This window comes from Haemorhous mexicanus, chromosome 9 (assembly GCF_027477595.1).
Source record: "Haemorhous mexicanus isolate bHaeMex1 chromosome 9, bHaeMex1.pri, whole genome shotgun sequence".
In the NCBI taxonomy this organism is placed as follows: domain Eukaryota; kingdom Metazoa; phylum Chordata; class Aves; order Passeriformes; family Fringillidae; genus Haemorhous; species Haemorhous mexicanus.
This window is the reverse complement of record NC_082349.1, coordinates 14,252,119-14,279,508: the sequence shown is the minus strand read 5'-3', so window position 1 is coordinate 14,279,508 and position 27,390 is coordinate 14,252,119. Positions and strand designations below refer to the sequence as shown.

General features: G+C 36.4%; 1 protein-coding gene across 7 annotated transcripts in view; it reads left to right on the top strand.

Moving 5' to 3' along the window:
- Positions 1–27,390, top strand: part of TTLL7 (tubulin tyrosine ligase like 7) — a 66,271-nt gene that overhangs the window by 24,992 nt on the left and 13,889 nt on the right. For 6 of the 7 annotated variants that reach the window (XR_009487491.1, XM_059854115.1, XM_059854110.1 and 3 more), the window contains 12 exons: positions 2,313–2,471; positions 3,814–4,030; positions 6,454–6,618; positions 7,422–7,580; positions 12,352–12,446; positions 13,093–13,240; positions 13,324–13,397; positions 16,296–16,431; positions 17,238–17,324; positions 21,626–21,821; positions 22,529–22,809; positions 25,710–25,844. Coding sequence is in view for 6 of the 7 variants with exons in the window: in XM_059854115.1 (XP_059710098.1) it covers positions 2,313–2,471; positions 3,814–4,030; positions 6,454–6,618; positions 7,422–7,580; positions 12,352–12,446; positions 13,093–13,240; positions 13,324–13,397; positions 16,296–16,431; positions 17,238–17,324; positions 21,626–21,821; positions 22,529–22,809; positions 25,710–25,844 (1,852 nt within the window). In the remaining variant the exon portion in view is untranslated. The remainder of the gene's footprint in view (positions 1–2,312; positions 2,472–3,813; positions 4,031–6,453; positions 6,619–7,421; positions 7,581–12,351; positions 12,447–13,092; positions 13,241–13,323; positions 13,398–16,295; positions 16,432–17,237; positions 17,325–21,625; positions 21,822–22,528; positions 22,810–25,709; positions 25,845–27,390) is intronic. The other variant, XM_059854114.1, reaches the window with a different exon arrangement.

Here is a 27,390-nt window from a genome sequence, read left to right as displayed (position 1 = left end):
ATGTTCCTAAGCCCTTTCTGAATGGGGCCTTGCAGGGAAAGAACAGAGCTGAATTATTTTTTGAATAGTTTTACTGAGCCCCAGAACCTATGAACAATGCTGAAGTATTCCTCTTCATAATATTAAGTGTTTGTAATCCACCCAGTTATGCATTAAAAAGATAAGGCATATAGAACTGATATGCTTTCAGACAAAAAATAATATCAATATATCAGGAATAGCTTGAAGCTATATTCAATGAGTAGGGAGTGTGTATTTTGAAACCCTAGAGTAAGTTAAACAACAGATCTCTAGCATGTTACAGGATGCATATGATAAATAATCTGGAGAGGGATTTAAACTAACACAGAAATTGCTTTTTGGCCTAAAAATAGGATAATTTCTGCCTAGATAAGGTCCTCAGTTGGCAAAGTAATAATATTCATAAAGACAGAGCAGATGGAGAATAGTTTAACAATATGAATGAGTCAGGAATTCAAATATCTACTTCTGTTTTCAAAAAGTTTTCCTGAATATTTAGTGGCTTTCATTGAACTAGATTTGTAAGAACAATAGTTACAATGAAGCTGCAGAAGCACTGAACCTCGCCCAGTAGTGCTGTAGCTATTGTGGTTTCTGCAGAGTGTTTGTTGGGGAGTTGGCTACACAGTTTGGTGACAGTGTATCCATTATACCAGTAGGGTTTGGCTGGGGTCCTAGCCCTACGCACGTGGCTGTAAAAAAGCTCTGTTTTTTCCATTAGTATTTTAGCCACTTAAAGAAAAAGTATCTGCCCAAGAGTATTACGTAAGTTTATAGTAGAAATGAAAAAAAGAAATTATATTTCCTCTTTTACACATTAATTATGCTGATGCTATTAGTTTTCAATACAAAAGGAGAAATATACCTAAATCTGTATTTAATTTAAAAATATTAAACTTCATCATAGTGATTAAAAAAAAAAAATCAATGTTGAGGAACTTCCTGTTTCACATAATTTATTTTTAAACCTCCAATTCCTTTCTGTTGGTCTGTGGATATTTGTATTTTAGACGGGTCCACTCTATGCTACAGAGTAGTTGTGAGTTACCTGAACTAATTTCATATGAGGTTCTGTATGAAGGAAGTTTCAGGTACTCTGAGTACCCGAAATAAGCTAGCTACACCAGTGTAACTCAGCAAAGACTGAATTTATCCTGTTGGGAACTATGATGCCAGTGTACATAGTACCCCCAAGTCCCCGTTGCTCCTACACCTTGGCTGCTAACCAGTGTTAAAGCAACCTGTGTGTACCTCAGCCATCCTGACAGCGTGGTGTGGATCTTCCTGTCTGCCACTTACACAGCTCTGGGTGATGGACACTTCTGCCACCTGAATTCTTTACCATTCTTCTTCTTTCACTTCTATTCACAGATAGCAGAGGTATAGGATGAGATACACTCACCACCTCAGCTGCCACAACTCTTAAAGCAGGGAGATCAGGACCTTGCTGCATCCTTTCCCCAGATTCAGAGTTTGATTCCCTATTTTTATTTTAGTTCTTTTACTCCACCCCTTCACTCTACTCTCTTCCTGCTTGATCTTGCTTTGAATGTCTTAGCTTTCTTTTGATTAAATTAGGAGCTCTTGGAATCCTTATCCAAATATACTGAGACCAAAGACTAATCAAAACTTGTGTGATTTGTCCTATATAGGAAATGAATTAGTTGCTTGGCCTGTGTCAAAGTCTATTTACTACAATTCCTTATTTTAAAAATTCTTCCAAAAGGAACAAAAAACTCTTTTTTAATTGCTTCCATTCGCTTTTTAATTTTAAATTCAGTCTTTTTTGCACCCAAGAAGAAACTCCAAATATCCCAACTCCTCTTTTTTGTGTCTGTTGATCCTCATAGCTCCCCAGACACCTACCAATATGAAAATTAAAATACTTCCCAAGTGTCACCTCCACCCCCCCCCAAAAAAAATCCATAAATTCATGATTTGTTAGGAGTTCAGTATTTCTAAGAATAGGAATAGCATTAAGTCATTTGAGTAAATGGCCAAAAATTGTAATAGGAGCGAGATGGATGCCAAGAAATGAGATACCAGTAACATAATAAGCACATAAGCAAAAATGCTCAAGATAGTCTGCTTTTAAATATAACACATTCACACTCATATGAATATGTAATTGAGTGCTAACTATTCCTAAAGAAATAAAAAAGTTTGCTTTCATATTACAGAATTTTGCTGAAAAAGCTCCCTTGTCAAATTGTCATGAGTGTTTTTTAATCTTGAGGATTGAAACATCAAAGTAGTCAAAAGATTTTAACTCAATTACCCTTTTTGTGCAGAATGATCAAGAGTCAGCCTCAGGAGTACAGTTTCATTCCTCGAACATGGATCTTTCCTGCAGAATACACACAGTTCCAGAACTATGTAAAAGAATTGAAGAAGAAACGTAGACAGAAAACTTTCATAGTCAAACCAGCTAATGGTGCAATGGGACATGGGTGAGTTGTGAGTTAACTTCAGTCTTCTTTCCTGTTAAAGGTGAAATCCAGTGGTACTTAGAGCATTAACAGAAGCTGTGTATAAGCTGTGATAAGAAGATTGTATTTCGAGTTGTGTGAAAGTCATTGTATTGGGTGAAGGCTTCACAAGCATTAAATAAACTCAAATAATTATTATGAACACAGTTATTTTATTGTGAATTTTTCTGCTGTGCTTAGATTTATAGGGTGAGATTGTATTGGGCATAAATGGCAGGGTTTTGGTGGCTGGAGGCTGCAAGGGATGTGTGTGGGAGGTCAGGATCTTTCACAGCTTTAAAACCAGCTCAAACACCCCATTGCGTTCCCAAACTGCAGCCAGTCAGAGATACAGAAATGTGTTTGAGAGCAGCAGCTACGAGGTTTAGGAGAGACAGAGGAGATGCTCTTGGGGATGTGGCTGGATGTGCACTCTTGGAAGCAGGGCACACCCCTGAAGAGACTGCAACCTGCAGTTGAGTTGAAGAAATTTTGTTTGTGGCGGGGCCACACAGTAAAAATCCAATGAGATAAATATTGCAATTGTATTTTTAGTTTTTTTTTTTTTTTTTAGATATTTTGGTTTTAGCTTTTATTGCTTTTAATATTAATTTGATTTATACTATATAGTAAAGCTCTTAGTTTTTCAGCATATGTCAGAATTACTATAAAGGTAAGGCTCCCAAACTTTTCAATTTCTTCATTTTTCAGTCCTCCTGATAAGGGCTAAGATAAACTAAAGGGAAAGGAACCAGCATAGTTCAGAGAAATTTCTGCAAAGTACTTCACTCTATTAGGACTATTCAGTACCAAACCTCTGAAACGTATAATGAATAATAGGGAATAAGGTTAAGGTAGCCTTAAGGTTCTGGGAATTTTATGTTAATAATTACATACTGAAAATATTAGCTTTTACAGGTATTTAAAAGTCTATGTTGTTTAGAGACTAGAAGTTCATAGTTCATATATAAACCTTTTTTCATTCTGGTGTGAGGGAACTGGAATACAGAAATACTGAGCATAATCTATGCCATCCTCAGTCATACAGATCAGTGTCCTGCTTTGCAAACTTCAGCACCTAAGGTTAGCACTGAAAGTTCTTTGCAGTTTGTGCCTCAGGCAGAAGTTGTGACAAAGACTGGAAGTCTATTTTTAGAGCTGCATGAGGAATAATCACAGAAGCTGGAGACTGGTCGTTCTGCCAAACAATTTTTAAGTGTAGAGCAAACCCATTATTACAAATTGTTGAATCAAAGCAAGCAGAAAGTTACTTTGAAATGGCCAAGTAATGTCCAAGTTTTAAAATAACTTTTGTTTTTACCAGGATCTCTTTAATAAGAAATGGAGAAAAATTACAAGCTCAGGATCATTTAATTGTTCAGGAATATCTTGACAAGCCATTTCTTATGGAAGGCTACAAGTTCGATTTACGTGTGTATATCCTTGTAACCTCCTGTGATCCATTAAAAATATTTTTATATCATGATGGACTGGTGAGAATGGGCACGGAAAAGTATCACCCCCCCAGTGACTCAAATTTGGTAAGTTGGAGTTCATTCCAATTTATTGCTTATGGTATAGACTTTAACCTGTGTAGTGTTTGCAGGTGGTAAAATTAAATCAATTGGGACTTGAGTTCATCTGGATAAACTTCTGCATTGTCATTGAAGAGAAAAAATTTTATGTGATAAATACTTAACACATGGTTTTCTATCAAAATCACAAGTATAGCCACATTATTGCTTATATATAAAATTTTACATGACTTTGCATGTATGTATGCTAAAGAGTTTAAATACATTATAGAAGAAAGCAAAAGATAACAACCCAAAAAATAAAATCAAATCACTGCAAGAACAGGCACATTGCTTTTATATTCATCTCAGACTGAGGCTAGGGTGGCAGGTGCTAATACACTTTATCTCCTGCTAGATCATTGCTTAACATCCATGAAGTTTGGAGCTTTTGCTGAGGGTCCTGCCAGGTTTCAGTCATTGTGTTGGGAACTGAGGCAGAAAGGAGAGAATCAGCACTGCAGGGGCCCAGTGCTCACTGCAGTCCCTGAACATGAGGGAATCTCCTGCTGCTGCTGCTGTTTGTCAGTGACTGCTTCAGCAGGGACAGGAGTATGTGCTTGGCAGCTTTAGGGTGATTCAGTAGAGCTGCCTGTAAACATTGAGAAAACCAAGAAATAGTAAGGGTCATGCTAAAGATTTTACACAATTTCCTCCTTTTGTTCCACTGTATAGCATGTTGCTCTGTTGGGGGGTGTAAACCCTTCTCTTTTGGCTCTGACCAAAATGCAGATGTCTAAGAAAGAAATAGATTTGCAGCATTGGAAGATATTAGTAGATCAGGTTTGTTATACCTCTCTCTATACTCTATTGCTTTTAGAGCAGCTTCCATGTATTTATGTAACTGAAAACACCATAGAGCCTTTTTGCCTATGTGAAACTTAAAATTCTGACTGTCTCTTGGTCTGCCTTTGAAAAATGCAGGTACAATTTGAGGCCCAGTACAAATGCTATGATTGGAAGTGTTCCAGTACTATATTTGGAATAGTTTGCTTTTACAATTTGTGTATTGCTGCTAATCTCGGCATTAGCAGCACTGAAATATGCTCTGAGAGGATAAACAGAGCAGGCAGTTGTTTCTATGTTCTCAGAACTATTTATGCTGGAGGTTGTCTATTGTGTGAAATAACCTGCTTGTCACTAATGACATTGTTCTTTGGATGACATATTTCCACAGTGACATTGTTTCAAATACCTTTGGACTATCAATTCAGATGACCAAACACTTTTTTTTGGTAGTCTGACACATAAATACTTTTGTGTGAAATAATTTAAATTTCATGGAATGATGACTCAAAACCAATAGATTTTGGAATGGCTCTTAAAGGAGTAATGAAGCCATGGGAGAAATTCATTGCTTCTAGTGCTACTACAATATACTGTTAACTTGTTTGCAATTAAATTGATTGGTTTGTTAATTTCATTAAGTTTTTTAAAGATAAGGAAGTGTAGTAAGATAAATGACAGCAGAAGGCCTGTGTTATCTATTAAAGATGAATTGGAACAGAAGGCTTATGGTCATCTTAGAATGTCATCTACTCTCATGTATGTAATCAAACATGACAGAGAACTGTCACTGTGATGGGAACAGGCATCACCGCAGTGTAAGTGAAAAGCTGAATTAATCTCTGGGAGATAATGTAAATGTACAGATCATGATTTATAAATTGACCTTGAAAAGGAATGCTTTCTTTAAATTCAACTGATAAAGTGAGTCTATTGCTGCTGACATTTTGCTCCATAAAGGAACTGTAGCACTCAGTCATTTATGTAACGTATGTTTTGAAATTTACCTCCCTCTGATGTATGGCTACCAGCCAGTTAAAAATGAGCAATTTTGGCAGATATCAGCATGGCAGATGAGTTTGTATGTAAAAGATATTTTAAAGTATCACTATCATGAGAACACTTCTCATAAATAAGCTACAGTGAAAACTGAAATGTGGGATTGTCTATGAAGCAGATGCCAGAGTGTCTTTCAGCACTTTTAAAGTAGCACTTCAAAATACTGACTTTATTGTTTGCTTCTTGTGGAATGTAATCATTCTTTAAATTGTGATAATTGCTCTTTACTTTTTGAGGTAGTTGTTTATATAGACACCTGTAAAAATGGCTGATACAGTAGCTAACCAGATGTGGAGTGGTGGATCAGTTCACTGCAACTGGTTTAAGTAGAAGCCCAGGTTTTGTTGTAAGAAGGCTATGGAGCATTCAGTCATACAATCTCCCAGAATCAGAAAAACTAAATCTGCATGTAGTGTATTTGCAAATATGAGCTGTTTGATAATGTCTTTATTGATTTAATGTCAGCTTTTCTTTACATGATTTTGAACTGACTATTTTAGAATTGTTTTTAAAGTTTTTAAAATATCTTTTCTTCCTTTTTTTAGAGTCAATTGTATATGCATCTGACTAACTACTCTGTCAATAAACATAATGAACACTTTGAACGGGATGAAACAGAGGACAAAGGAAGCAAACGCTCCATTAAATGGTTTACTGAGTTTCTAGAAACAAATAATCTTGATGTCTCCAAATTCTGGAGTGATATTTCAGTAAGATAGACTAAAGCACTTTATTATATTTTGTGTATTTTTAGAAAATTAATTGCTTCTGCCATCTGCTTTACTGCAATTCAGAATGATTTTTGAAACTTTATTAACCCAAATTCTCAGCAATGGATGTCACAAAGGACATACTATACTATAAACTATTATTATGTTTTTTAAAATACTAAATTCATAGTCTGATTACAAATTAAATGTTAATGTTTTTTCTGAGGATCAAAAGTCCTTTCAAGCAGTTATTCATAAGGAATATGGTACAAAGGAATCATGCTATTTAAACTCTTGGAGACTTTATTTTAGTGTATAAAATGAATTTTATGTGTAAATATTTACAAAATTGTAGTCAGTGTTGCATATATCTTTGTACTTACCATTGGAGTGGTTGTGTTACAGGTGCCTTTAGATGAGGAATAGGCTTAAGATTGTTAGAGCTTAAAGCTGTTTGTATGATTCTGAGAACACTTATCAAAAATTATACTGCAAAATGAAATGGATGAAGATTGTCTATACTGTACTATGTTACCAGTTTGCTTTCATTATTTAACTTATTGCAAGTCTCAAAGTTTGTATGTACCATGGAAAGTACAGCAATAGTCTAGAACTATATGAAGTTATATATGGTACAACATAGGAATAGTTTGTTTACTATAGACTATTTATTTGGTATTTTAAATCTTTTTTGGTAGTAGATATGTAAATGAAATTTGAACTACTAAAGCACAAAACACTGTAGTTCAGTATGTGCTGGTGTTTTCTCTCCTGATGAGTTTTTCTGACCCGAATCCCTGCAGGAGCTGGTGGTGAAGACTCTGATAGTTGCAGAGCCACATGTGCTTCATGCTTATCGCATGTGCAGGCCAGGGCAAGCACCAGGAAGTGACAGTGTCTGCTTTGAAGTCCTGGGATTTGATATTCTGCTGGACAGAAAACTAAAACCGTGGCTCCTAGAGGTAAACCTCTTCATACAGATGTAAAGTAAATTTTTAGGCATAAAGTTAACTAAGCCCCAGCTGAATCCATATCTGTGTAAGAAAACCTGGAAAGAAAATGTGTGCACTGTTGTTGAGTACATAAATGGTGCTTTTCTGCAGCATCCCTATAGAAGTGCAGTATCACCTTTGCAGTGCAGTGATTTTTGATACTGTAAAAAAGGTAATTGTTTTCCTAGACCAGTGTTGCATTTCAGATGTTTTTGAAAGTTTTAATGGGAAATGTAACATTAATGTAGTTGTTATTGTGGCTGGAGCACCTTGATTATAGCTAGTGGGTGCTACATAGATTTCCTTCATGAGTATGGCTATCTAATATGGCTCTGGTAACTTTTGTGAATGCGTGCCTTAAATCTTCTTTTTTGTGGATATGTGTTCTTTTCCTCTCCCGTGCTTTTCAAGAGCACTGCTGTAAACAGAGAAAACAAATTTGATATACAGGAAATTCTGCAAACAATTGGTATGATGAGATTGGAAGAAACATTTCTTCTCTGATATGTTTGTTAGTGGTACAGTTAAGTGGTGGTCACACACATTTTCCACCAGAAATGTTTGGTCTTTGTCTGTTGTGTCTCTTGTATTGCCCTATTAATAACATATAGATGACGTTCGCTTGTCTTTTTTCAGATTCTCTTATTTCATTCTGTTAACTGGTTGGAGGGCTGTGCAGCTTGGGGAAAAAAAGCAAAGTGTATTCAAAATCTCTCTATTGACAGCAAGTCATGAATATGATTTGGCTACTGATGAATAAATTGTACACAATTAACTTATTGAATTATAACCTCATTTGTAGGCCATTAATACTGTCAACAGTTGTTTTGTCATGCTTATTTCTCTCAGGGATTCATTGTAATTTTAATTAGAAAAATAAAATTCCTCCACTGTTGCCATGCAGACATAGCATATTTGGTGGCTTTGATGTTCTCGCCAACAGCAGCGCATGACATGAACTTAGGCTGTACTACATCAACATCTTCTGTTTTTGTCCAGTGAAGCTTGCTGTCCCTCTGATTTAGCACTGCACTTCCAGATTATCATCTGTAGGTTGCCTGTAGCTTGCATATAACTGTGTGTAGTTATTTGAGTGCAGACTGAAGGGTCTGTGTAACATTTCATTCAGCCTTGTAGCAAATGCTGACAGACCAATTCTGTGAGAGGCAGTGAGTCAGCCAGCATAGGGAGTCCTTTCTGAAGGACACCTCTCTGTCTGCTCTGATGTTTCCATGAGCTATGGAGATTTGGGGGGTTTGAGTCACTGCTTATGGATCTCAGAGGAGAATCATATTATCCCAAACTCCTTGTTAGGAGGGAGTAAAGTAGTAAATGCTCCTGGTATTTCGAGTTGCTGGAACATACTTCAGGACTTGGAATTGTGTACTTAGTTATTACTTTTTTTTAAAAGCAAAAGTCTAAGTGTTTCCTTTTCTGCTTTAGGTAATACATGTATCCTTCAGCTTATTTTTCCAGACATTTACCAAAACTAACAGAAATTTCAAACTTTGAAACTTGCTAATTTTGCATACTCATTTGCTATTTTTTTCCTTGCTTGTTCATGCTGTTTTGCAGCACTTCCAACAGAGTGTGTAGATGTATGCACAATGTATGTATGCTGTGTGTAGTGAAGGTCAAATCTGCAGTGTATATACATAGACTATACATCATATATATAGTCTGTGTGTGTGTATATATATATGTATGCACATATATAGATAATTTTTTTTTTCTAAAACACTTGTGCTACTTCAACAGATTTCCACTCTTATCTCTTTCCACCATTTCCCTCTTGCCAAAACCCCTTTAGGGGAGTGAATCATTCTTTCTAACAGTGGTAACGAGTCCTAATCACAAGGCCCTGAATGTTCCCAGTGTTATGGGAAAATTGCCAAAATAGGATTAGGATGATTAGTTTCATGTTTCCATGCCTCATGTAGCTTTTCTGTTATAAAGATAGCTTAACAAACTATTAAAAGAAATAAATTGTGCAACATATTATAATGTCTCTGCTTTCCTGAGCTGACTTTTGTTTATATTGCCTTGATGCATTGTAGCTCCCCTGCTCCTTGATGCTATTGAACTTCCGGAACCTTCTACCGTAGTGAGGGTTGTGGGAAATGCAGGATTGCCATCTTGTGGCACCAAGTGTTTCTGGCAAGGATCTGTGCAGCCTCCATCCTTTCTGAGTAGCAACAATGACCTAGACCTCCCTTCCATTCCCAGGAAATCCAGTTTTACTTGTTGACCAAAATTTCCAAGTTAGTTTATTTTATGTAAAAAAAAACCATACAGCTGAACCATATAGTCTTGGATGCACTTCAGCCTTGTTCACCTTCATTATATTCAGCTAGGATCACACAGTTGCGATCATTGGAGAAAAAGATAACTTGAATTTTAATAACTTCCTCAAGTGTAGGTATCTAACTTCCTTTGTGATTTACGTGGGCAAGGCAAAGGAAACCTTACATACACGTTCATAAATTTATTATTTACTGTCACTGAGCTAGCAAAATCTGTTCAAAAGTTTGTTATCAATCCAGGAAATGAATGTGAGCATCTTAAACCAATCAATTATTGCTAATTCCTAATAATGAAGTAGTTAAAGTTCACATACACAAACTTTCTGGCATCTACTTGTTTCTCTTGTGTTGTGCTTGCCCTGTTTGTACCCCTGGAGGTCCAAAGGCCACCGTGGGGTAGGAGAAGTCTACTTTTCCAAAAAGAGATGGTAGGTGGTTATACCAGGTTTTCAGTGTCTTATGTTCTTCACCAGGAAGACCACACTCTTGCTGGTGAAGGGTGAAGTTGTCTTCATATTTGCTCTTAATTTCTCTTTGGGGTTTTTTTTTTCTTTTTTTGTTTTGTTTTTTTGTTTGTTTGTTTGTTTGCTGCCATGATCTACTTACTGGGGGTTCATTTACTGGCCAGCAATTCCACATTGTCTCCAAGTTTTCTCACAAGTCTTTTACATCTCCTGGAATCATGCCATGTGCTTACTTTGTTACCTCTAGACCCAGTATTATCTAGTTTACAAGACTGCATTCCCGTAGTGAATTTGGCCACTGGCATCAGTGTCCAGGTTTTCAAGGCCTTTGCAGTCATCATTTACTTGTACTTTTGGGGTCCCTCATACAATCCTGTTTTTGACAACTATCTTGAAGATGTGCCTCGCTGATAAAATTACTGATGTTATATTAACACAACCTAGTTGTGCATGTCCTGGTTCTTGGGTCACTGAACTCTAAATAACCATCTCCCAGCTGGCAGATGCCAGACAAGGGTTTGGTAAGCTGTTATTGTGAATAGCTGCTGTGGCATATCACCAGCATGTTATCAAGATTACAATGCCACAGTCGTACAGATTAGTCAGCAACCGTATTTATTGTCTTCTTTGTGATATGATAGTAGATGAACAGGTCAGTCTAAAGAGGTTGGTCAATTAAATATTTGGATGAAAGTTTTCCAAAAAAGAATACATATAAGTCTTCTCACTATTTCTGCTGAATTTTCAAGATTTTTCTTTCAACATCAGATCTCACTGCTCACTTTGCCAGTCTGTCTGCAAAAGCAGTGAAGGGGCTGACTCTCAAAGCTGAAAGGTACCTGTCAGTTATGGGCATAAGTGATGGGGCAGCTGGGACTCAGCAACAGGACACTGGGTGGCACAGCAGCCATGATAGTTCTGTCCCACAACTGTAGAGGCTCTAAGGTGCTATGATATATTTAGAGTGCTAAAACAAAATAAACTGCTTTTGCCCTCTGCTTTGGACATGCAAACTGTCTCCCACTTCTGTTTTGTGTGGGGCACAAGGCATTAGTTTTCACTTCTGTTGTTCTTTTATCTGTGCCTTCTGTAACCAGCACTGCTCATGCACTATCAAAGTAAGATTACTGCTTGTCATTAGGACCCATTACCCAAGTATAAATTTTTATACCAGCCTGGAAAGAGTTCCTAGAATAAATCATTATTCCTCCTCAAATCTTCCTGAAAACTGTGGTACTGCAGGGAGTCCAAAACTTGTTGGGGTTATAGGATGCTGTTTGTGATTTAGTCTCACTATGAGATTCCCAGTTGCACTTTCCTTGTTTCTCTATATTTATGGTACAATTTTTAATCTCTAATCTTCTACTTAGCTTATAAGCTTTTTGTTGTGGAGACCGTTAATTATCTTATGTTTTCACACTATGTGCTGATTTAATAGCTTAGATCTCTATGTGTTGCTGTCAAGTGTATCTTAAAAGTTATTTAAATATGCTTAAAAATACCTTGGATTAGAGCCTCTTTCTGTCCTTGTATAGCTGTTACTTTTGAGAGTAGTATTTAAAGTTTCTTTCAGACTGGGAACTAGAAAAGAGTTTGACTCCTTCTGTGCTGGACCACCGTAGCATGACACACCATCTGTTATGATGTGTTTAACAGCACTTTGTGTGCTAAATTTTCTGGTGGCAGCAACCAAGAGTAGATTAGACTGGATTCACAGTGGCAGGACTTGAATGGTGTTCACTGTAAATGTCTGGATAACCTGGTGACTGAAAGGGTACATTTCCCAGCTCCCTGTATCTGTGATGTTCAGTACTCTATTTCAAAAATATACAAATGGAAAAGAACTTCTCAACATGTATTCTCTTAATCTCTGCTGTATTTGAAAGAGCCATTTCTACAAAGCCTGTTACAATGGGTGTGTTCCCAGTGAACCTGAACATTCCTGAGTCTTCTGTGTCTCATTTTTTTTTTCAGATTAATCGTGCCCCAAGCTTTGGAACGGATCAAAAAATAGACTATGTTGTAAAAAAAGGTGTTCTGCTAAATGCATTAAAGCTTCTCAACATACGGTACCTTGTCCTCTTTTCTTCAGTCCGGTTCTATTTCTGTTGCTTTGATTTTTTTTTTTTTTTTTTAATTTGACTTGGAGGAAATGAAAAACCTTTTTTCCCACCTTCATATTTTCAAAATGCAAATGTTTCCCTTGCTGTCAGTTTTTCTATAGAAATTAACCTAAATTTGATTTTTCTTCATGCATATGTGCTTGCAAAAAATGAATGGTAATAGTAAGTTTTGTACTTATTTTTAAAAATTTTTCAAGCACATCTTGAGGTTGGCATATGTGTGCAGTCATGGGGACATGGCCATAAAGGAAAAATGCTTGAGTGATAGTGTCACATTCAGTCAAAAGCCATACCCCTCTAGAGGAAAACTTTGTAGCTGAGATGTGTTGAAAAAAATCTACACCTCAAGAAAATAAATACAACCATGTTTGTACATTAAATTATAGCACAGAGTAAATACAGTACCCCTCAAAGTATTAAATTTTGTAGCCATGAATGTTAATACTAAAAAAAAACTTAATGAATGTTTCAATTCTAATTTTATATGATAAACACACAACTGACTAAAAATACAGATTATTTACCTGATATGAAAGTTCATCTCATTTCAGCTGCATTGAATTGATATTTCTTAATATCATCTGTGTTTCAGGACAAGTGATAAAAGGAAAAATTTAGCCCAACAGAAGGCTGAGGCTCAAAAAAGACTGTATGGTCAGGGGTCAGTGAAAAAACTGCTGCCAGGTTCCTCAGACTGGGAGAAGCAGCGCCACACGCTGGAAAGGAGAAAACAAGAACTGGTAGGAAGGGGAAAAAAGTGCTGTGTCTTGCTCATGGTTTATATTCTCTTTTGTTTTAATTGTCTTACTTTCTTGATTTGTAGAAAGAAAGACTTGCACAAGTACGTAAACAGATTTCCAAAGAGGAGCATGAAAATAGACACATGGGGAATTACAGGTGAATGTTTTTGACTGTATTAGTAGGAAATATTCAGTGTATTCTTTAGGAATGGGGGAAATAAGTATTTGTGGTAGATGATAATTTTCTGCCAAAAAAGTGTAGGCATTTATAGAAAATGTATACATATACATCAGGTATCTTTTTTCAGATGGTTCTTTTCTTGATTCCATTTTTTTCTATGCACTTAGGAATTTAGATGGCATCAGTCACCCTATTGTTTGTGCAAGACATTTGCTTCAAAGACATGATTGCTCACATTCAGTGTACCAGGAAACATGATTGTTGTTATGGACCTGTTTTCTAATCACATATGATCATTCTTATCATGGTGGCAGGGGGTGCAGTGTGATATTCCCCTGTAAAAATATCATATTTGCATTGTATCTCTGAGACTTGCCAAAAATTCGTAAACTTTACGGGTGCTTCCATCATTTTGAATAGAGTGACATTTGAAATACTTTACTTTTATTTTTGCACTTGAATTGTGGATCTTGGTAGGCTGAAATGTAAATACCTTCAGATTCCTTGGTAAAAGATGTTCAAAAGAGAGCTTTACATTGTCAGTTACAACAGGCATTCACCAAAACCCAAAAATTTTGTTTTGTGATGTTTATATTTCTTGTTATGAGAAGTGAAAGCATGGCCTAGGAATATTTGGTGAAAGGGAGCAGAGTATGGCTAGCAATATGTGATGTGAATATTTGTCCACTCTTTTTAACATTCATCCGGAATGTGAGAAGTCTGCGTTCACATATTTTATTGTGAACTACTCAGAATGCCTTTATTGCTGTTCTTCATTGCTGCCTTTTTTTTGAGCAGATGTTCTATATTTCCCAGTAAAATTCTCATTTAAACAGATACATGTTTCTGTGAAATTCACATTTTTGATGACTTAACATTTTGCTTACAAAGAATCTTTCTTTGTAACTTTTAACATATTTTTTTGATGTGTGGAGCTGAACTAGGAAGTAAAAAAAAACCTCTAGATGTACAATGAAGTGACAAAGTGGTTATTTTCATGCTACTAGAAGAAAGAAAAGCACTATTAATGCTTTATCACTTTTTTTTTTTTTTTTGCTAACTTAAATGTCTAGCTTATTGACTGATCACATTTTAAGTTGCTTATTCAGTTGTTGACTGAAAATCAGACACATGTTCTCTTTATTTAGCTTTTGGGTTAATGTAAATCAGTAAAAACACAAAATTTTCTTTTCCTCAGGAAAAAGTAAAGTGTCACTTCATGAGGAATCTGCACTTTAAAAAAGGCAGAGAATAGCTTTGTGTTTTCTTATTACCATGTCTTTGAGAAAAGGCTGAAAGATCAGCAGACCATGAGAAGGAAAGTAATTTTGGCTAGAGGAGAGAGAGGAATTTTATCTGAGAGTTATGCAGTATTTTCTCCATGTGATATCCATCTGTAGAGCAGGACTAGCTTGTGTCAGGCATTGACATAGAATCATGGAAATTCTGGATGCTAGTATTGCTGAATGGGTTAATATTGCACTCTGAATAAAAATCCAGAGAAACCTCAGTCAAACTCAGGAGGTTTGGATTTAATCTGTGGATATCAGCTCAGCAATTGGCTTAGTCCATGTCTTTCTGCAAGCACAGCAGGCTCCAGCAGGAGTCTTGGGGCAGCTGAAATAGGAGCCACACTTTCGAGCTCTTGTGAAATCATGAGGAATTGGAAAGGATGTACATGGCTTTGAAATGACCTTTAGCTGCAGTCTATTTCTAAATACATTAAGAATATTACCCTTTCTTTAAAGCATTCTTGTATGGCACTTTTTCTGCAGTAGAATCAACACCATTAAAAGGTGTTGACTGAAACAAATTAGAACCTAAATCTCCTTCAGGTATTTAATGCAAACTGGAAGCATCTTCATTTGGTTCTACAACTGCCCTGAGACTAATGGTGTCAAATCATCCTTTTTTTTCATTGCAACAAAATCCTCATGATAAATACCTTTTCAGGGAGAAAATGTCTAAAAAGGAAGAATGAGGAAAAAAAACCAACTTGTAAAAAGTTCAGAAAAGACTCACAAATACAAAGAAGTCACAAAATGTCATGCACTGTATATCAACAGTGTCTATGCCTTGCACAGTGCAGGCAAAATTACTCCTTACAATACATTAAAAATTTGTCTTCCATCTTAGCCATATTTCTGGCTGTGTTTCTGGTATTCATGGCAGATGGATTGAAGTGGTTTTCTTCAAAGCCCATTGTTGCTTGATGGACGTGAATAAATCACCAAGTCCTGCTTCTGATATTGTCATAATCTCCTTACCTGTGATTTCAGAGAGTAATAGCATAGCTGCTCAAATGGAAAATCAGTCACTGTTTATATCCATGTACCAGTTTCTTTTTTCTTTCTTATAGCACCTATTTCTTCCTGTTAATTTTTTGGAGGACTTAGCATTCAAGTGCACTACCTACTCAATCTTTAATTCATATCCTTCCCATGGGATCAAAGCTATCATTCAGATTTTCACTGTTTTGTGTCCTTTGATTGCTAATAAAAATTATCTTATGGCTTTTAATTTGACATACAATATTTTGTTAATATTTCATGAGTCATTCACACCTGTATGCATCACTCACACCCACTGAAATTTCTGAGCTCTGCAAAACTGGGCTTTGGTATACCTCTGGAATGACCTACATGGTATTTCTTTTGACTGACTAATTGCTGGTTTAAACATGACCATATTCACTGAATTAGAAGTAGATTTAGAGAGCAATGGTCAGAGTATATGTTTTATGATTTGATATTGTATAATTATTATAGATGGGATGTGTACATGTTAAAAAAGAGACTGTGTATGAGTGACATTACTTTTGTGTGATGAATACCTCAGCTTCTCTCTTAAGCTGTTCTTTTTTTCCTTTTCCAGGCGAATTTACCCCCCTGATGATAAGACATTACTTGAAAAGTATGAGAGTTTGTTAGCCACCGCTTTCCAGACGTTTCTGGCTGGAAGAGCAGCTTCACTTCAGCGGGAAATGAATAACCCCTTAAAAAGAATGAAGGTACTGAAGTACACCGAGTTCTGGCTTTAGGAGTTACTTTGAATTCATGACCTCATGGATTAGTTTCACTAAAATCATGTATGATGGCTGATAAATAGCATTTGATAATGTTCCATGATCTTATTATTATTCTTTGTGCAGCTTGTGGGCCAGATCCTTGAATCTGGATGAATTGCAGTGGACCCAGGGTGGAGACAGGCTAGATGGCTTTAAGCTACTTTACCATATCCCTGATCCTCAGCCTTACCCCTGGCCAAACCAGAGGTTGGCAGAAACTGCTTTTGAGCTGGTAATTGCCTCCTTCTTCCTCCAGTAATGTTCCCAGCCTATTCATCCACTTGTATGGACTGGAACAAGAGATACCCTAAAACCAGCTCCACTAGTTTAAGGATTTAAGGCATCCAAAAATGTCACCTGATTTGCCTACTTATTTAGTCTGAGACAGTAGGAAAACAGCTGTATTAATAACCAGCTAACATGATGTAATTTGAAATCTGAGAAATAGTTTTGCATCTTTGTAGTTGAAATCATCCAGTGGTTTTACAGGAATCTTCAATCCTTTCTTCAGACTTTTTTTAAAAATATATGTTAAGACTTGATTTTAACCCTCAATTTCATGTTGCTTGCAAGGAGAAATGCATGCATGAGAAGAAATATTTCTATTTCCTCCTGTGGAGGAATTCATAGTCCTATTTCAGGAATTAGTAATCAGAGTAATTTCAAATTTCTATCACTTTCTGCTTGAATTTTTGAAGGACAGGGTATGTCCTGCTTTGAACGAATAGTAATGAAATTCCCGTTTCTAGGAGGAGGACATTTTGGATCTTCTGGAGCAGTGTGAAATAGATGATGAAAAGCTAACAGGAAAATGCACCAGGCAGCGAGGACCTAAGGTATTTGACTTCTAGATACCAATTTTTTATTTCACTCTATAGACAGGTTTTCTGAGAACTTTAAGTGGGGAGTTTAGCTGATCCAGCTGGAAGTTTTCCTCTGACTGCCATTAACCTTTTTTTATTTTTTTAGAGTATAAATAGAGGTATGACTACCATTTGTCCGATGAAATCCCATTAAATTTTTAAGGGGATATGCAATCCTTCTTTCCCTCTCTAAACCATTTGGAGGAATTGCCATGCATGGCAACAACTGTTGTACGAGAGATTGATTTCAGTGTGTGAAAGGATTTTATATCAATAGTGGATCTCAAAAGAATGCTTTCATCTCTAATTGATTAGTGCCATAATCAGGATTTTTGAGATCATGGGATAAAAGGCAGTATGGAAAGTCAAAGAATTAATTATGATTTTGATATATCTGTAGCTTGCTCCCTTGCTAAGAGGGTTGTACAGTACATCTTGGAACGCATTTTGTATCCAAAATCTGCTTTTAATGTGAATGTATATTATTTTTAGCTTAATGCTTTCTGCTTGTGTGCATAGTTCATGTGAGTCTTTCCCTTAAATAAACTGCATATCTCTAAGCCAGTAAAGATAAATAGTTTGGGCTTGACTAGAATAAGTATGTTTTTTATATCCTGTAAACATTTTAGGTCAAGTCTGCTTAGAAGAGCCTACATCTCTGTTCTGAGCTTTGATAGATTTGTTTTTGGATGCATGTAAATTTTTTTACAGTGTTTTATGTTTCTGATGACATGGTGTACAAATCTGTGGATATCTGTACAAAATGAATGCTGGCAATTGTTCTGAGCTTGAAGAGGTACTTTAAATATGTGCAAGAATCCAAAATGCTACATCTTATTACAGGCGTGCATTCTGGAAAGAGGATCTACATGCCCAATCTGGTATTAAGATAGATTTGCAGGGACCTCATTAAAATATGGGGATTTTGTGAGCTCATGCTTTAACAGCAGTGGATTCATTTAAACAAGAGAAAAAAACCTCAGTCCACCCTAGCATACACTCAGTCCTTTTTCTTACAGAGATTCTTTTCCTTGAAATTTTGTTTTCAGTTCTTTAGCATGGGGTCAGTTATTCAAGTTTAACATCTCAGTCACATTTTTCCCTTTTTCCAGAGCCCTGTCTTTTCCCAAAAACCCTAGAGAGCAGTTATCTGGTTGCCTGAATGCACACTGACTTGTTCTACTCTACCTCTACACTCCTTGCTCACAAGGCTTTCCCAGGCTGGAGACTGTAACGTTTAATTAAATATTAATAGGGTACTAAGCCCAAATTGAGAAACTTCTCTCAATTAGTTTTAAGATGAATTTTGATTAATTTATGAGTAAGACTATATGCCTTGGTCTTCTTTTATAGCAGGCAAATGGACTGTGTAGCTTATAGCTGCCTTACTGGACAATATTGTTTGCACTTAGATGAGAAAGAAAAAAATTGCTTATGACCAAAATTCCACCCCCCCCAAAACTGATGAAATCAAACCAGGAAACAATGAAACTAACTTATCCAGGGAGACTGTTTGTTTTCCATGCACTGTGCACACTTCATGCTGTGCAGGATTCTTATTCCTGCATCTTTTTTGTGGCACTGATACATTTCTCAATCATTTAAACCTTGCCTACAGTGAAGCCATGTAAGCAGAGATTTCCCTGGTTGTATAATGTCCTATGTGCTCCCTTTCAAATACAGATGCCCATGCAGATGGTCCTGGTATCTTTTTCCAAAAGAGCATCTCCTCTTCCCTGTGAGGGTTAAGGTGCATATGGCAAATCATGTGCATTTAATTGGCCACCTCTTTGTAAAGAGGCTGCTATTGGATATGTAATGTCTAAATATATATCTGTACAGCAATTTGGTGAGTGAGGCAAGCAGCAGAAAGTACTATTGCCTGTCAATATGTCGGGTAAGAAAATAATCCAGCTGTAAACCTCATCTTGTAACCACAAAATCCTACAAATAAAGAACTATTTGCATATACAGGATCTAGTAGAAAAAAAACCCAACAAAACAACCACAGGACTGATACTTTTCATGTCATGTAATCCAACATGAAAGGTTCTTTGAGAAGGTCATGGAGTCTGCCCCCCTTAAATTCAGTGGCTGCCCTGCTGACTGAAGGTACTCTTATGTCAGATGCTCTGCCTTGGGTTGCACTCTTCCTTGAAAAACACCCATCAGTCAGGACTCAGAAAACTAACAGGACAACTAGAATAGTTAGGAGAGAGAAGTGTGTTCCTCCTCATGCTCTCCACACACAGAAACATGTAAACATCTACATTTCTACATACATATCTCTGCATAGGAGAGGTTGAGGGCAGTGCACGTATAGATAAATACAAACTTTGCATCTAACAATTATTCTGTACTTGCTAGGAATTTCAGCCTTATTTTTATTTGAACATGATTAGGAACTCTGGGTAGGAAAAAAGAAATCAAGAAGCTCATAGAATGAAGGCATTATTTCCTGCACTTAAAATATCACTGAATTTTGCATAGATGGAGAAGGGAATTCTGGGTCCAGTTAATTTATAGCCTCTAGAGGGCTCCTGACACCTACACACTGTCAGGGTTACCCACGTATGCAGGGCAATGGACTAAGGAACTAAAATAACAGATATTGTAGAGGAAATGAGAAATTAATTTTAGTTTTAATTCTTTTGGTATAAGATCAGATGAGTTTAATCACAGAAAAATTGTGTTAGCATAAGGCTAAAATCAAGGTGATGAGCTAGGCAAGATGTGCTAGGCAATCAGATGTCTCTTTAAGAGATCAGTTTATACCCAGATTCAGCTATTATTTGTTATTATTTCCTTTTGTAATTTCTTTGATCGTTCTTTTTATTCTTCTTTGTTAATTGATATTGTTTGCTGTAGAATGTGTGAGGAACATGTATATGATAAGTGGAATAAGATCTATCTTAAAGCCCCTGTGAGCTGTGATTGAAAATGTTTGTTATACCTTGTGCAACTCCTCAGGAATGTCTGATCAATATGTACATCATACACAGCATTTCATGATAAGAAGAGCTATTTTTAATAAAGTGGTATGTGTTGAGGCTCCTTACTTTTATCCCTTTGGCAGACAGATACAAATCAATCTTATATATTTTCTTTGTGTAATAACAATTGTCAGGGCTCTCCTCAATGCAGTATTCTTCTCTAACTTCTCCTTATCTGGTCTAACAGCTTGGGATGGCATAAACACACTATTAGGTAGTGACAGGAATCCCTTCCCTTCCTTGTCTGGAATAGAAGTTTAGGTAGCATTTATTTAGTTATAAAGTGTATCTTGCAGCAACAGGAGGTTTTGGGGCCTTTTCCTTTACCCTCATAATAAATCTAGGTGCATTACATTATGCTAAGATGTTAGGAAAATTTAAATTCTTCCTGAGAGTTCTTTTTCACTTTGACTCAAAGTATGTCCAGAAATTATGATTTTAATTATTTTTTTTTAAATCTGATCTTTAATTGAAATCAATTCAGTAGATGAGGCCATCAACATAGCTTCTTATGAGAGTTACTGGAAAGAAAGTGTGTGTACTGGAAAAAAAGGTGACCACATAAGGTTACTTAGGAGAACAGATGTAATGGAAGATACTGCATTTTTTGTGTCTGACTAATGGTAGATGGAAGAATAAAAATTTTCAATTGTAGTTTCTCTTCTTGGATCAGTTTCTCTGTCTCCACCTTTTTGGTTTTTGTCTTTCATTATCCTTGGTAATAGCACAGGATTAATTAGCTAATGACACTGAATCTCGTGCATAAGAGGCACCAAGAACCCCCAGTACAGCTTGCTATATTATTCTTTGGTTTCTGCTCTCTGCAGGATGTTGATTAATCACTTTCTTTTCAAAAGTAAAACAAAGTTCCCTGATGTATTTTTCTACTTATGTTGATCATTGTTAAGCTGTAGTTTCAGTTATTGCAAATATCAGTGAGGAACCTGAACTGATTGTAAATGGTATTCTGAATCAATTGATTTATGATTTCAAACCATAATTCAATATGTTGGTAGTGCAATTCATACTTCAAATAATCCCCCCCCTTACTATATTATGCTGCTCTTCATGTGACAAAGATTAAATTAATTCCACTGTAATTCCAGTGAAATATTTAAGCAATTATTCTAAAATTTAGGACAAACTTCCAACTAATTTGGGAAGGTTTGTAGCAGTGCAAATACTGCCTGAACCTGCCTGAATCAGGGATCTAGTGTGATAGCCTGCTGTTTCTTTGGGATTCAATTAAATTTCTTGGGTGTTTTTTGATTTTTTTTTTAGCCCTTGTGTTCAATGCCAGAAAGTGCACATTCCTTAAGGAAACCTAAGAACCACAGCAGTGACAGTAGCTGTGATAGTGACAGCAGTGTGTCAGAATCGGGAGAAGAAACTGAAAAGGAAGATCACAATGAAAAAAAAGAGAAAAAAGTTTCATATGATGTTGAAGAAAATAAATACAAATCTTTGGAACGATCAGGTAAGTTAAATGATCACTTTTCCACGGAAGTCTGACATTGACAATGAATATTAAATTCCTCAGTCTGTTAGAATGTGTCACCTTTGTATCTCAGGGTTAAACACTGGATTGCTGGTTTAAAGAAACTGTTTCAGTTTCTTTAAAATGTTTTTGAAGTTAATACTGTGCCATGTTATTTTTTGTTTTATTGGTATATTGTCTCAAAGAATTTTATAATGTAGTTGCATATGTATAATGCTGCTTCTAAAATTTCATTTTTCATAGCAGCATTTATTTAGCTGAAAACTGAGTTAAAAAATGGTGTAACTATGCCTTAACAAATCAGAGATACTGAATCTGCAAATATGGGCTCCATTGAGCAAATTTTCTCTCCTGTTTCCATACCTTGATAGTCAGGAAACCACACACAGAAGTCACAAACATTTTGACCTAAAGATCACATGCCCTCTCATAAATCTTATGCATGTTATAGTGGATTGGAGTCTGGTTAAAGGTGGGTATTAGGAAGAAATAAATGTTCCTATAAGTATGTAAATTCTGTATTATTAGGGGATCTGACACGACTGACTTCTACATAGATTGTTGTTAATCAACACACGTTGTAGTACAACATCTGTGCACACATTGATCATATGGGTTGTTAGTTACAAAGACTGAAAAATGAGTATTAAGAAAATAATAACATCATTCATTTGATCTTTCTGCAGGTAGAATGAACTGCAAACCTTCAAATAAAAATGTAAAGTCTCCATCATATTCGTCCCCCACACCATCCACAGGCCCAATAAGGCGTTCTGTGAGCTGCCCTCGTTCCATATCGATCCTCACTATGCAGTCCCAGGGAGCTGAGCAGCGCCCCTTTTCAGCCAAAGCATCTCTCCAAATGCAGCGAACAGCCTCTGTGAACAGGTCTCACTCTTTGAGTCGGAGCCCATCTTCAGCCAGATTCCCTCAGACAGCCACCTCGGGACCTATGAACTCTTCAGGGGTGAGTTAACACAGTGGTTGCATTCAAAATATGTTCCATTCTTCTCTAAAACTCAGTAAATACACTAGTAATTTTTGCAACTTCAGAAAACTTGAGGTACTGTAGTCAAGATTGTTTTGACAGACACTCGAACATATTAAGACCTGTGTGTGAAATGGGATGAGTGCCAGCTGTGATGTCTCAGTGTTCTGGTGCAGCAATACAGATGTTACATTTTGTAGAAATAGGTTTCTTAAGAGAATGGGAAACTTTCACCTTGTGAATGGGAACCCTTCACTCCTAAACCACCTTTTGAAGATAGAAAGGATCATTACCTCTCTTAAAAATGTTCTGTGATTTGTTTGGGGGCTCCTGGTTCTGAAGTTAGGCTGTACCAACCTTCAAAATTTTTACAGTAACAAAAATACATCCAGATTTCAAACCCGGTTATAGTCCAAGGGTAAATACATTGTGCCAGAATAAAAAATTAGTAAGTTTTTGTATGGTTGTCCATTGTAGAAGATGGTGAGATTAATTTTCAACCTACTGGACCTCTTTTGCATATGCTATACCACTGCAGTAGAGCTCTACTTCCAAAGTAAACAGCTGAAAATTTATACAGTGCTTGTGGTCTTCGGGATTTGCCACTGAAGTAACTGACTCAGAAGCCATTCTCTTTTTTAAAAAATTAGATAAAGTATTTTTCATTTGAATCCTCTCCTTGAGACAGACAAGCGACTGGCCCAAATAATAATAGATCAGATTAAACACTTTTCATTGTTTAGAATATTTGTGGTTTGTTATACTTTTCACAATGTACTTCTGGACCATGTATATTTTTTCATTTTGTTAGCAGATTGTCATCCTCTTTGGTATCTCCTTCACAGTCCAGGCATTTCTTCTTTTGTGTTGGGGTGATGGAGCCCATATTCACGTATCCCTAGGCAGTGTTTGCAGGGATCGATCCCCAGCCTCACTCAGGACTGCCTTGCCTGCTGGTGCCAGAGCATTTCCATTCATGCTTTGATGCCTGACCTATGTATTTCATCACCCAAATAATTTGTGCGGAGATGGGGCAAAACAAATTGGCACTTTTAACCCTTATTTGCTGCCCCTCTGTATTGTGGTGGGCTTTGATTGTGAGCAATCCTTTTGTAATGCTAATTAACTTACTTCATAATATTTACTATCTCTAACCATCATTTTTATCTGATAGAACTCTCATTGTCTGTTTTGCCTGTGAGGGTTTGTCTAAATGATGAAAAAGGGTCCTTTTAAAATTGTGTGCTGACATCTTGTGAAATACTCCTTAACATGGTTTTCCATCTTTAAAGTCAGCTAATAGAATTGGAAAGGCATTAAGATTGTGTCTTCACAACAACGTGTTAAAGGTATTTTTTATTGCATTAGCTATCTCAAGTTTAAAAAGTACCCTTTTATCATGTACCCTGAGAGTTTAATGAGACAGTGCTAATATGGATTTTTCTATTCATATTAACTTTATATCAAATACAAATTACTGAAAGATTAAAAGCAGTCTTTTACCATCTGATGTTAAAAATGGGCTACTCGTTTAAATTAACATTAGTTAGGAAGCATACTCTCTTTTTTCATTGAGAAAGCTCCTCCACAGAAATGATCTTGATCTTGATGTGCAGAACAATTACTTTGGGTGATAGAGCTTAGGTCATGCTTCCTAAAAATGATGTGAATAAAATTACTTACAGAATGGATAAGAATTACATATAATTTAGCACTGTATTCTGAATGGAACTCTGTTCATAATTATTTTTGCAACTAAGAATAATATATTATATATTACTGCTAGAATAACATTAAAATTGATAAACTGTGACTTACTAAGAAGAAATGATTTGTGCATGATAAAGTGTTAGTTTATCCTTTGGGCAAGAAAAGAGCAGTACACTGCCATTTTTGGAGTCTGCTGAGATCCAAATGTTCTAAACGTAGGGAAACAAAATTTAAAATAAATCATTTACAGTTGGGAATTACAGACAAATTCTTATAGGATTTATAAGCATAAGTGGATTTCAAAATATTTGCTATCTTATTTCAGCCACATTAACATGTATGAAATACCAGAGTATTTTTTTTGTGCTTGAAAATCTCACTCACTTAATTAAAAATATCCTTAAGTACTGTAGTTGATACAGAATACAAAGATTAGAAGCGCCTAAAAATTTTCAATTTCACTCTTGAAAAATGCTAAAATTAGACTAACTTGGTCTTGCAAATGTGAAAATGCAAAAGTATGTGAAAGTAATGGACAAGGATCAGAAACACTTCTAACTAGTGTGTCATGTTTTAAAGCAGACCCCCAAATCCTCCAGAGATGGACTTCTGCTGACCCTGCAGGGGTTCAGATCAGTGTTGGTGTAAAAACCATTGATACTTGAAACAAAACTCTGGGCAACTGGAGGCCGTGTCAGACCCCTTACTGACTAAAGCAGGAGAAAAGTGGCCTTTTTAATGCCTCCTGAAATGTGGGCCCTGTGATATATTGCCTGTTTATGTTAAATTGTTGAAGTGACAAACTGAAAGGATGCTTTTTATGACTAATATTATTTTTTATTATGTTGAATTTAAATTCAAAGTATGTTATCTCAGTTTCAAATGTATGCTTTAAATTGTGGCACCATAAATATGGAATATATGTTTGTTTATTCTGTTTTAAGCAAACAAACATTTTAACTGTTTTTCTTGGATTTCTTGACAACTCTCAGTAATGGTGATGCATTAATGTATGTGATATATATTAGTTCTGTATTAGATAATATGTCTATGCACTTTAATAATATATTTTATGTCACTCTAGAATTTTTTTTTGTCAAGCAAACATCTTTGTAATGTGATTTAATGGCACGCTTAAAATATTTCCTCTGCTTTGTGTTGGCTTTTAGAGTGAGTCTTTGCTGCAACAGAAAACAAAAGAGCAAGAAGTTGCTTTGACAAAAGAGACTCTTCTCCGTATCAATGACTTGAAAGTAAGGTTCCCAGGAAAAACAAATGAAGAATCTGAATTAATTATAGAAGATGTAAGTATCTATAAATAAGAAAGAAGAACAGGCTAGACACTGTTTAGGCTACTGAAATGAAGGAAAGTAGAAAGTTCAATCTATGATTCATTAGCTCCTGTGGCCTTTAAACTTCCAGAACTCAGGATAACTCAAAAGAATTTGAAAGCTTGGAGCTTTGCATCCTTTCTGACCTTATAAGAGCAGCACTGAAAACATTCCTGAGTCCTTATAAAATATGTGAGAAATAATCAGGAGGGTTAGGAAAATTCAGTTTTTCATTGCAGAGAGACTTCAAACTTTTAACTAAGCCAAGAAGAATGTTACAATTCATATTTCATCTGAGATTGTTAAAACAGACCCTGACCTGTTTAACTTGCTCTCAAGCAGGCATACTAGAGAACTCAGAACGGTATGCTGCAGACGGAGAGGGGGTTTGAGGGTCATAAGGAACACCAGTCACGTGCTTTTTGGCTCTTGTAGTCTACCAGATTCGCCTTTCTCACATCTAATGTTGTCCTGAGCCTTGTAGTTTGGTATCAAAGACGTGTGAAACAATGCCAAAATAAAGGTCAATTCAATCCCAATACTTGATATATAAGCAGAAATTTCATGGTGTCTAAATATCTTGTAATTATTTAATGCAAAGAAGCTAACAGGATGGAAAAGAAAAAAATAAAGATGGATGTTCTCTTCTCATTTTGGAAGGAAAATGAAAGGATTCAAACTAACACCTGTACTCTGATGTAGTGAGCACAGTCCTTGATGTGTTAAAATTCATCTGATTTATTATCTGGCCGGAAATGTCCCGAGCTCTGTGAGCTTCCAGAATGTTGATTATGTTTCTAGCAATCTCTGCAGCTACATTGAAGTGGGAAGGAATTCTTCTGTAGTGATGGTTGATTTGGTGCTGGTGGAAGATAGTACTCACAGCCAGCAGGTTGGGTTTCTCAGCAGCAGAGCTGGAACGCTCCATGAGACGCTGTCCCTGATGCCCGAGTGCGCGGTTGGTTCTGCGCGAGCCGGCTGCGAGCGCTCATCTGGCGCTGCTTCCTCACCCAGCGCCAGCCTGGGCAGCCCTGCACCTTCCTGGGGCAGAGCTCTTGTAGAATTCATCTGGCCATAACCAGTTCCTGATGGGAGAGAGTTCATCACAGAGGAAAACAAGTGCTGGCGAGACAGAACTTGTCGAAGGTCTGGAGTAGAGTAGAAAGATAAAAAAACCAAAAGAGAATAAAAATGTATGTTTGCAGCTTGAGCTATTTTGGTAGAGCTTAGATTTTGTGAAAGGAGAGTGTTGCAGTTCATATGTGATTATTTATAGAAAGGATGACTTCCAGGTATGTCCAATGTCCCATTCACAGCAAAACCCCTCACTGTTTAAATAGATCAGCAGTTCGGTGTTCTTGAACTTACTACTCTCAAAAAATCTGAGCTGAGTCAGTCAAGACAACTTTCTAACTGCTTTGTAGTGTAAGATTGTCAGAATCAGGTTGAAAAGAGGGTGGTATTAAACTGAAGCATCACACAGATCTTCGCAAATGTTGCCCCACATAAATTTGCAAAT